The sequence below is a fragment of the Cnephaeus nilssonii genome (genome assembly GCF_951640355.1).
Source record: "Cnephaeus nilssonii genome assembly, chromosome: 20".
Lineage (NCBI taxonomy): Eukaryota > Metazoa > Chordata > Mammalia > Chiroptera > Vespertilionidae > Cnephaeus > Cnephaeus nilssonii.
In genome coordinates, this window is record NC_137091.1 from 42,603,952 (window position 1) to 42,615,090 (window position 11,139).

Consider the following 11,139-nt stretch of genomic DNA (forward strand, 5'->3'; position numbering starts at 1 on the left):
ACACCACCGCCCCCCCCCCCGCCCCCCCAGACAGGAGGCCAGCAGCTGTCTCCATGCTCTGCAGCCAGAGAGCAGGGTTCCCAGTGAGCAGACGTGGCCAGGAAACTGAGAGGCCCCACATTCTTTACTTTTCTTTTTCTTTTTCTTTTTTTTTGCCTATTTTTCCTAAAAAACAGGCACACAGCACAGACAATCCAGACAGTAAGGTTGCATTCATGTAAGGTTAAAAAATAGTCTAATATACAGTGTTGAGGGATACATAGGTCTATTACCAGCCATCACATAGTTAATAATAAACGTACGTGTCTATAGAAAAGCAAGGAAGTGTGGATCACAGAACAGAACACGATTTGCGCGGGGGAGGGAGAAGTTCATGATCAGGGACTTCTGAGCCGACCCTCTCTGGATGGGCCCCGAGCAGCCTGGATTTTCCTGTGTGATTGTTTGTTACACTCGGTGTTAGTGTTCGGGGCACATTTCTGTATGCATGTGACCTAACTTAGGGTCTTTAAAAATGTTTTTTTTTTAAATGGTCACATGTTCAGGGCATAGCAGTGAGATAAATGTTATCCCTATTTTCTAGAATATCCTGCAGATGAAAATCGGAGCCCCGAGGGGAAGGGGCATGTGAAAAAGACCCGTGAACTAAACGCACAGAACAGCCAGGCGGTGCTTCACCCGTGTAGCTACGGGAGGTGAGCGTCCGTCCTCCTGGTGTCCGGGGCATGTCACGTGGTCGGAATAGTCTTGGCCAGTGACTAATCCTGCTTTTTGCCTGAAGCCCTTAACCAAAGGAAAAGAAAGAGAATGAATAATTTTATTTTTCAAAAAAAAAAAAAGAAGCCGAATCCGGTTTGGCTCAGTGGATAGAGCGTCGGCCTGAGGACTGAAGGGTCCCAGGTTCGATTCCGGTCAAGGGCATGTACCTTGGTTGCCGGCACATCCTCTGTGGGGGCGGGGGGGGGGGTGTAGGAGGCGGCTCACTGATGTTTCTCTCTCATCGATGTTTCTAGCTCTCTATCCCTCTCCCTTCCTCTCTGGAAAAAATCAATAAAATATATATTTTTTAAAAAAAGAAGATGTGAATTAGTCTTTCAATTCTAAATGTATATTCGGGTTTTGACAAAAGTTACAAATACCTACTTGGAGGTGGAGGCAGGGCAGAGAAACACCCGGAAAGCCACGTTCAGTCACCTCGGTGGGGGAGGCCTCTCCCCGCTCTGTGTGGAGGGAGATGGGATTGTCCTGTGGGCCCGGAAGGAATCGTGTGGAAAGGACAAAAACCACAGTATTTCAGCCCAAACGTAAGGACATGGGTGCGTAGGACACTAGGGCAGAGGGCTCATCCTGACACAGAAACAGACCTATGACCCTGGAGTCCAAGGATTTTATCCCGCCTGAAAGAGGGTTTATGCAAAAATAAGGCCGCCTCTGCGGCCACCCCCTCACATCCCAGGAGGGTTTTTAGCTTAGAGGTTGAAGGGGAAAATGAATCATTTGTGTTATTTTTTTTTTTTTCTGGCTACAGCTAGCATTTCCATTAAATGCCCCATGTCCCCTGCACTCTACTGAGTCCACTTGTCTTCATTTTTCCTCAGCGCTGTTTATACAGACTTTTAAAGATATATGTATCTATTTTTTATTTTATTTTTTATTTCTTTATTGATTAAGGTATCACATATTTGTCCTCATCCCCCCATTCCCATCCCAAACCCCTCCCCACGCATGCCCCCACCCCCCTGTTGTCCGTGACCACTGGTTAGGCTCATATGCATGCACACAAGTCCTTTGGTTGATCTATGTATCTATTTTTGTTGATTTCAGAGAGGAAGGGAGAGGGAGAGAGAGAGAGAGAGAGAGAGAGAGAGAAACATCACTGATGAGAGAGTACCATCTATTGGCTGCCTTCTGCACGCCCACACCTGGCGATGGAGCCTGAAGGAACCCAGGCATATGCCCTGACTAAAAATCAAACCTTGACCTCCTGGTTCACAGGATGATGCTCAACCACTGAGCCACACCGGCCGGGCTATACAGACATTTTTTTATCAGACTATAAAAGCAATGCATGATCATGATAGAAAAACCTCAGTAAATATGGGGGGGAAATCACACATCATTTTGCCACATATATTCAGTTAACATTTTACTGTAGACTATTTTGCTTCATAAAGTTAGATTATTGGTTTTAATTCAAAGAAGATGGAAACCTTTAAAGTAAGTCATATCAGTCCTCCCAGGGCGCCATCCATTCTTACTGTTATCACTACTAACGCAGAGCCAGGGCCGCCCGCCGTGTGCAATGAGGCTTTGACAGGACTCCTGGGTGCTACTGCTGCTCAGTCACCAACTTGCCCTGTGACCTTAGGAAGTGCCCTCCCCAACCCGGCCTCAGCTTCCTGCCTGTGCAATGGGAGGATTAGAGTAGAAATGGCTCACAACCCTGGCTGCACGTCCGAGTCAACTGGAGAGCCTTTAAAATGATTGATGCCAGCCGAAACCGGTTTGGCTCAGTGGATAGAGCATTGGCCTGAGGACTGGAGGGTCCCAGGTTCGATTCCGGTCAAGGGCATGTACCGTGGTTGCAGGCACATCCCCGGTGGGGGGTGTGCAGGAGGCAGCTGGTCGATGTTTCTCTCTCATCGATGTTTTGGCTCTCTATCCCTCTCCCTTCCTCTCTGTGAAAAAATCAATAAAATATATATATTAAAAAATAAAAATAAAATGATTGATGCCTGGGCCCCTCCTCAGGCCTAAAGCTTCAAACTCCCCGAGGGTGGGGCCAGGGCATCCCCACGTGTTAAACGCCCCCCAGGGGATTCGAACTCGTAGCCAAGGCTGAGAACCAGCGTCCTTTTCTGGGGCTCTGAGTCAGTGGTCTCTAGGGAAGGGGGACCCAGGCGGTGTTGCTGCTGGGGGAACACACTTTGAGAAACACGGCTTTCCCAGTTAACTCTGCCCCTGCTGTGACCTCCTGTGAGTCTGTGAGTCTCTGGGCACACATTTTCTTTTTTTTTTTTTTTTAAATATGTTTTATTGATTTTTTACAGAGAGGAAGGGAGAGGGATAGAGAGTTAGAAACATCGATGAGAGAGAAACATCGATCAGCTGCCTCCTGCACACCCCCTACTGGGGATGTGCCCGCAACCAAGGTACATGCCCTTGACCGGAATCGAACCTGGGACCCATCAGTCCGCAGGCCGATGCTCTATCCACTGAGCCAAACCAGTTTTGGCTGGGTGCACATTTCCAATAGAGAGGTCGTTTGGGGTTGGGTGGTCCACGCTCACCCAGAATCGGTTGAGATGTTGAGACTAATGACACCATGAGCACCAAGAAGGAATCAGAAGGTCCACTCTCGTGCTGGGATTTTCCTGGGGAGACCAGGGCAGGCACACGCCAGTCCCCGTGGCTTAAACAAAATCAGAGTGAGCATGTTGGGCCTTTCCAGAGGGTGGGGCTGGAGGTTTGCAAGGCTTGACCTTCACACCCACTCAAGGGCGGGAGCAAGCCAACTCTTTTATGGCCTTTCCCGGATGTGGGGTGGGCGATCCAAGGCTGTCTGTCCATGGCCAAACCTCCAAGAAGAGAGCCCGCCTCTTTACGGCAGAGGTTTCACTTTTTGGAAAACTATTTGCACATGATTGCAAAACGCACGCGGCGCGAGAAATGGGTGCTGCGCTTAGACCCTGCCCAGTGCTGGGTGCTGTTCACAGCAGCCCTGTGAGGAAGGGGCTACTCCCATACCCCCCCCCCCCACCTCACCCCCACCCCCACCCCCGTTTTCAGACGCGGAAGCCGCACACAGAGGCGATGTGACGCAGGGAAGGTCACACAGCCAGTGAGTGGGAAGGTTAGGACCTGAACCCAGGTCCCCTGCAGAGAGTAGACTCTCGGCCACTACGCTGTGCTCTCTCTTTGCAGGAACACCATGCAAACCAGATCTTTTGTTCATCTACACAGACATTTCCTCTTTTTTTAAAAAAAAATATTTTTATTGATTTCAGAGAGGAAGGAAGAAGGAGAGAGAGACAGAAACATCCATGATGAGAGAGAATTATGGATCAGCTGCCTCCTACAAGTCCCCCACTGGGGATCGAGCCCACATCCCCGGCATGTGCCCTTGACCGGAATCGAACCTGGGACCTTTCAGTTCTCAGGCTGACGCTCTATCCACTGAGCCAAACCGGCTAGGGCTATTTCCTCTTTTGTTGGTCACTCACATGGTAATGAACAAAGGGCGGTGTGTCCCCAGGTCACCCAGAACCGTGTAAGATGCAGGTCCTGATGCGAGAGGTCTGCGTGGCGCCGAACAAATTTCCAGATGTTGATGCAGTCGGTCTCCCTTTGAGAGGCCGCCGCCCTGCAGGGAGTCACTTCCCGCCGCCTGGCGTTCAAAGGACAGGCGGCGCTTCGGAGCTTCCAGGCGATGGGCTGATGGGCTGATGGGCCGATGGGCCAGCGTCTCCGGCACCTGGGAGCGCTCAGATGCGCCGCCTCTGCGCGACTTTAAACCTTCGTTCCCGAGCGCCTCCTGGTGGGGACCGTGGGCGCGCCCTGAGAGCGGTCTTGGAGCGCCCCCTGGTGGGAAAATAGCGAGAGGCAACTCGCGTAAGTGGACACACCTCCGCGGGCCTAGAAGCCGGGGGGCGGAGCGTCCTGTGTGATGGGGCGGAGCCTAAGCTGAGGCAGTCGGAGGGGTGAGGGGTTCCTGACGAGCACCAGGCTTTAGGGAGCCCGATGGAGGTGAAAGGGTGTCGTTTCTGTTCCAGGAACCCTGACTTCTCCCTCCCGGCCATTCGAGGACCTGGTCACATCCTCGAGATCTCGGGGCGCCCCGTCTCCGTTTGAGCCGGCAGAGGTGCCCTGACAGGTTCATCCTCAACACACCCCTACTTCTCTGCGCGCCCCGACCCCTATCCGGACCCCAGGGACTCTGGACATTCATTTCAAGCCTGGCTCACATCTAAACTCCAGTCACAAGGATCTAATTAGACAGCCACCCCATGCAGGCTGGTGGCCTGTTTTGCAAACGCTGTCTCCCCTAAACCCCGCACGGACCCTGGCCCTGCGGGGTCAGTGACTACAGGCGAACACCCCCAGCACCACGGCCCTGGCTCGGGGCTTTGGCACCGGCTGCTCCTGCCCCCCGCGTGCGCTCCCCTCGGGTATCGCTGCCTCACCGCTCCCTCCTCGGGGTGTTGCTCACGCGTCCCCTCCTCAGCGAGGCTTCCCGCAGCCTTCAACGGGCGGGGACTGCAGACCCTCCTGCCCGCCTCCGGGCCCGCCCGCCGGGTTTTTCTCCGCAGCCGCCACGTCTAATGCAGCCCTGCTTCTCCGGGACGATTAGCCCCTGCGCCACCCCCCCCCCCCCCGCACCCCGCGTCTGCATCGGTGCGGCCTCCCGCAGCCCCAGCCCCAGCGCCGGGCCTGGATCCGCGTCCTTGCAGCCTCGCAGGCGCCCCCGGTCTCCGCCCGGGACGCCGACTTCTTCTCCCACCGGAGGCGACCGCGCCCCCCTCCGTCCACCTCCGGGGCCTCGGCACCTCGGGGCTCCCCGCGGGGACAAACCCGCTGCGAAGGGCCCTCCCGCCGGAGGAGCGTCCCAGCGCCGTCCTCGCCCGCGCAGCCGGGTCGCGTTCGCCCAGCGGTTCCTTCGGTGCGTGAGTCACTCGACAACCGGAACAGCCGCCGCCGAGTGCGGGCCCCGGGCTGGCGCTGGGGTCGCGGCGGGGACCGGACGGACCACACTCACCGCCCCGACTCTGCTGCCCTAGATCCGCCCCCCGGGCCCCCACCCCCACCCCCGTCCCCACTCACCCCCCGCCCCGCCCCCACCGTGGACCCTCCGCCTCAGCCCGTCCTGCTCCTCTGCCCCCTGCGCGGAAAACTCCTGTCAATTCCCTCTCCTGACAATACACTCTGCGGCTCTTTAGAAAGAAGCAGGTGCACCGGTGGCAATCAGAGCTGACAAACCAGGTGGGGAGGGGCGGGAAGGTGACCTTTTTAACAGGGTGGTCGGGGAGCCCCCCTGGGAATGTGGCATTTGAAGAAAGACCCCATGAAGTGAAGGACAGACCCCTGCAAATACCCTGGGCGGGCACGCCTGTGGCCCGTGGGTATGTCGGAAGCCTTTAAAGGGTTTGGAAAGGGGAGTGACTTCATCGGCACCAGACCAGTCCTGACCCGACCCGCTGGCAGCCCTGTGGCCATGTGTGGGTCTGGGGCAGGGACCCAGGTAGGAGGGGAGGCCTCTTGGTCTGGGGTCCAGGGCAGAGCCTTGAAGGTCAGCACGGGAGCTGGGAGCTGGGCAGAGGTTTCAGGGTACCGAGCACGCGGAGGACGCGGCTGAGCGCCAGGGAGGGTGGCGTGGGCGGGGCGCAGAGCTGGGCCCCAGGGAGTGAGGTGAGGGCAGGGAGCTGGACTGGGAGAGGGTGTGACAGGCCGGGGTCTGGGCAGGTATATTGGGTGGAGACTGACCTGAAAGCTAGAGAATGGGGCAGAGACACGACAAGTTGTTGGGAGGGAGGTGGGCTAAGGGGCCAGAATCAGGGGTGAGGGCTGGGGCCCAGAACCTGTAGTTGGGTGGGGCCAGCAAAGGGGTTGTGGTGGCAGGGACCTAAAGATGATGGAGGCCTGGGACTGGCAAGACAAGACAGGGCAGGAGGCAGCCGGAGGAGCTGGGGGGAGGAGGCGGGCAGGTAGAAGCTAAGGCCTGGCAGGATTTAAGGGGGAGGGTCAGGGCAGGGGGGTGGGGCACATCACTGAGGCAGAAAGGACACTGGGCTAAGTCAGTGACAGGGCGGTCCAGGGGGTTCTGGCTGGACGTCAGCCATGACAGGCGGGGCCTCTGGTGCCCAACCTCATACACGCCCCTCCCCCACTGCCCAGAGCACAGAGACCAGCCAGAATACTCAGTTCACTTTACTGGGGAGCCCAGGAGACAGCGCCCAGGAGAGGGGCCTAAACGCTGCAGGGAGGAGTCAGTTCACAGGGTCTCCCAGCCCGGGCACCCCCCCTCTTCCCCCCCCCCCCGAAGCTGCTCAGCCCCCCAGGCCCTGAAGCCATTGGACCCCAGGGAGGACAGGCCGCCTCTCCCGCTCCATGCCCACCCCGACCCCACCCTGTCTGTCCCAGGGAGGTCCCCTGCAGCCCAAGGGGGCCACCTCCCCGCTGCTCCGCGTCTGTGTCCCGAGTGGGGCTGGGACAGTCCAGTCGGGCTGTGAGGACACGCCCAGGCGCCATGCCTCCCTCCAGGTGGGCAGCGAGGACCCTGCTGGCATGATGGGCTGGGCGCCTCCTGGGGACGGGAAACCGGGACACAGACACACACAGCCCGGGACAGAGGGCTTGGAGGGGCGGCCAGTGGAGGTCGCTGCCGAGGGGACACTGAGATGGGCAGAGGGGCCGATGCACCGGCCACCACGTGGACAGGACACGACAGCGCTTGGGGCAGCAGGTGCTGACCTGCCAGCACAGGCCAGGCTGCTGGGGGGGGGGGGGTCAAATCGAGGGACATGACCTCCCCTCTAAGCACAGGACCCTGGTCACCCCCTACACTGGCAGGACAGGCCCCTGGCCCTGGGTGTCCCCTCAGGGTCCCTCTGGCATTTCATTCACTCAGACGGTCACCTGGGAGCCCCCCCTCATCTTGGTCAGGGGCTGCAAAGCCAAGTGCTGAGGGACTGGTCAGCCCAAGGGAGGGAGGGCAGCTGGTGGGACTACGGAGGAGCCACAGGCCTGGGGAAGCCATTAACCTGGACGGGAATTGCTGTAACTGAAAAGGTTGGAAATAATTCGGACTTTGGGAAATCACTGTGCAGACTTTGGGAAATCACTGAGAGTCAGCCTGTGGCAGCGCAGGCTGGCCTGGCCTTATTGCTGATTCATCTGCATCAGCGGCTCGGAGGTGGGCAGGGATGGGTCCTCTCTTTCTTTCCCCCTCCCCCTCCCGCTCGGGGTAACAGGTGGCCACTCCTCCCACCTCTTCTCTCCCCCCCCCCCCCCTTCCAGGGGAGGCGCCAGCGGCCTCTCCGGCTTCTCTTTCTGGAATCCTTCTCCCTTCAGGCAGGGAGCTCAGCTTCACCCTGACATCCACTGGCACGCTGGTGGCCAAGCCTCCACCACAGTCCCCATCAGATTGGGGGGAGGGGGTGCCACAGGCGCGGGCCAGAAGCACGTGTCTGGAACCTTGGGGGCACCGCGAAGAGCCACAAAGAACTCACTGGCACCGCTGGCCTTCCCAGGTGGCCGCGTCCAGGGCCCACTCACCCCCGTGCTAACTGGGGTCACCAAAGCCACGCCCACCGGTGCCCTCTGAGACACGGTCCCAACACCTGGGGCTGCTGCCTGCGGGGGGTGTGTGTGTGTGTGTGTGTGTGTGTGTGTGTGTGTTTCTTTCTCCTTCCATTAGGATCGCTCGCGCGGCCTGCAAAGGAGGGACTGGGAGGTAAAGGTGAGACCCCAGGCAAGCGCCTGGCGCACAGCAGGGCGCAGAGCGCGCGGCGAAGCGGGAGTCCGGCCTCTGCTGCCGGGAGGGCGGAGGGGAGGCGGAGGAGAGGCCTCCTGGCCGGCCGCGCCTCGCTGTCTCTGGGAGCCACTAGCAGCACTTGGGGGCCAGCCGCCCGCCCCGGCGAGCCTTCTTCCCGCGGGTCGGCTTGGAGCCGGTGGGCGGCTGCCCCCTGGCCTCGCCGGCCTTGGCGCGGGCGCCCGCACGCCCCTTCTTCTTCTTCTTGTCGCCCGCCGCCTCCTCCTTGGCTTTCTTCTCGGGAGTGTTGCCCCGGTCGCCGCGGCCTCGGCCTCCCCGTCGGGTTTTGCGGGACCCCGAGGGGGCGCCAGCCGGACCCAGGACCTTGGAGGCCGTGCGGGCTCGCTTGGCCCGGGGCTTCTTGGAAGCCCGATCCTCAGGCTCCGACTCCTCGCTCTCCGTGTCCTCCGACGTCTCCTCGGAGCCGCCCTCCGAAGTCCCCTCCGACTCCTCCTCCGACTCTCCGTTCTCACGCGCCGCCAGGAGCGCCAGGAGCTCCCCGAGGCTGCCCCGGTGGTGCCTGCACTCCCCGCCTTCCCAGGCCCCTTCCCTTTCTTCCTTCACCCCCTCGGCCATGTCCTGGGCCGCCAGGAGCGCCACCAGCTCCAGGAGGCCCACCTCGCCTTCCTCCTCGTCTGCCCAGCCCGCGAAGAGGCCGCGCGGGGCCGGCTCCCCCCGGGGGCGGGGCTGGGGCTCGGCCAGGCTGGCGATGCACTCCAGGAGGTTCCCGTCGTCCGCGGCCTTCCTCAGCACCAGGGCGTCCACCTGGCGGCCGGCCTCCTGCACCTGCACGCGCGTCCCGCACGTGTCCTTGGCCAGGACGGACAGGACCTCGGGCAGCGCGTCTTTCCGCTCCTTCTTGTCGCTCCAGCCCAGCGACTCAATCACAGAAGCGATTTTCAGCATCTCCTCCCGGGCGGAGGGGTCCGCGGGGTCCGTGTAGGCCACGATGGCCACAAACTCAGGGTGGCCCCCCTCCGGCTCCTGGTCCCCGCTGCCCTGCGACTCGTCGCTTTCCGAAGCGTCGCTGTCCACGGGCTCCTCGAGCCACGTGTCTCTCACGGCCAGGAGGGCCACCAAGTCGGGGACCCCGCTCAGGTCTTCGATGTTCAGGCTGATGGACTCGGCGCCCGGGGTCTCTTTCTCCAGCTCCTCCTTCTTGGCCTTGTCCGTCACGGTGACCAGCGCCAGGAACTCGCGGGGACCGTGTGCGTCCTCGGGGTCCCCCTGCAGGGCCCACTTCCGCACGAGCTCCCTGGCGGCCACCTGGAGCGTGGAGTACAGCGCTCTCTGCGCGTCGAGCCCGCCCAGGGCCTCCTCGTCCAGCTCCTCGATCACGATGCCCAGGCTGTCGGAGGAGGAGTCCTCGGACCCGCGCCTGGCGCCGCCGGGGAACGGCCGCCCCCCTCGGCCTCGCTTCTTGCCCCTTCTGGGTAAGCCTGTGGCCTCTGGCTCTGCTTCGGAGACTCCGCCGGCCCTTCCTCGCCTTGCTGGCTGCGTCCGGAGGGGGCCCAGCCTCCCGGGCCGCCCGCTCCGACCCCCGGGCCGGAGCCTCGGCGGCGGCGGCGGCGGGAGCGGTGGGCGTGGCCCCGGGGGCCCTTTCATCCAGCAGCAAGCGCTGCATCTGCCTCAGGACCCTGGTGTCCTCCGCGCGGTCCTTGCTCAGGACCCTCCAGGCGCCGTCCCCGCCGCCGGGGATGTCGCTGGGGATGGCGGAGGGATCCATGTCCCTCCAGGAACTCCACCAGGGCGGCCTGGGCCTTCTCGCCCCGCACCGCCCGCGTGCTCCGCAGCCTGAACGTGCCCAGGGGGCAGGAAGGCGGGCTGCAGGGCGGCCTCGATGGCCGCCGGCTCCAGGCCCTCGGGGATGCCGGTGACCAGCAGGGCCCGGCGCACGTCCACGTCCAGCCCCCTGCACCAGTCCTGCAAAAGGCTCCGGGCCATGGTGCCGCCCGCGGCCGCCGACCGCCCAGCGCCGCCAATCCCCCCCGGAAAGCGCCGCGGGGCTCGGAGTGCAGGTTCGTGAACGTGGCGGGGCTGAGGGCTCGGGCTCGGGGATCCCGTAGCCACCGGCCGGCGGACGCAGCGGCCCGGCCCGAGGTCCCCTCCCCAGGCTGTCGGGCAACCCGCAGGGGGCTTACGTCTCCGGCCGGGGGCTGCCGCCGGCCCCTCCGCTCCGCCCTTCGTCGCCGGCCTGGGCGATGCGGCGCCGCCGGGCCGGACGCAGGGCGGGTGGCGCTGGGGGCACCGGGAGCGGCGCGGGGAGGGCAGCCGCTGGGGCCCGGCTCCCGCCGCGTCTGGACGCGCACCCTCCGCTCCGAGCTCGGCAGTTCCGCTGCGTCGCGGCTGCTCTGTCCTGCGCCTGCGCCTGCGCACACACGGGCTCGCCCCTCGGTGAGCTGGGCCTGGTCTCCATGGCAACGCGACTGGTCCGAGCTGGGTCCTGGGGACCCGCTCTTAAAGGGCCGGACCACGGGAGGAAAGGAGGATGTGGGCGCTGGCAGCACCACCTTCAGCGATGCGCCCCCAACAGGCCAGATCCGCAGGGGGAGGATGTGGGGACCTAAACCAAGGGGCTCCGGCCATGGGACCTGGACTCACGCTCGGGTTCA

General features: G+C 61.7%; 1 protein-coding gene across 1 annotated transcript; it reads right to left on the minus strand.

Annotated features, from left to right (window-relative positions):
* Positions 1-7,235: 7,235 nt before the first annotated feature.
* PNMA8B (PNMA family member 8B) lies at positions 7,236-10,758 on the minus strand. The gene is given in 4 exon segments (XM_079799363.1): positions 7,236-9,952; positions 9,954-10,256; positions 10,258-10,338; positions 10,340-10,758. Coding segments are annotated over 4 exon segments (1,869 nt in total). The 5' UTR covers positions 10,472-10,758; the 3' UTR covers positions 7,236-8,599.
* Positions 10,759-11,139: the final 381 nt, after the last annotated feature.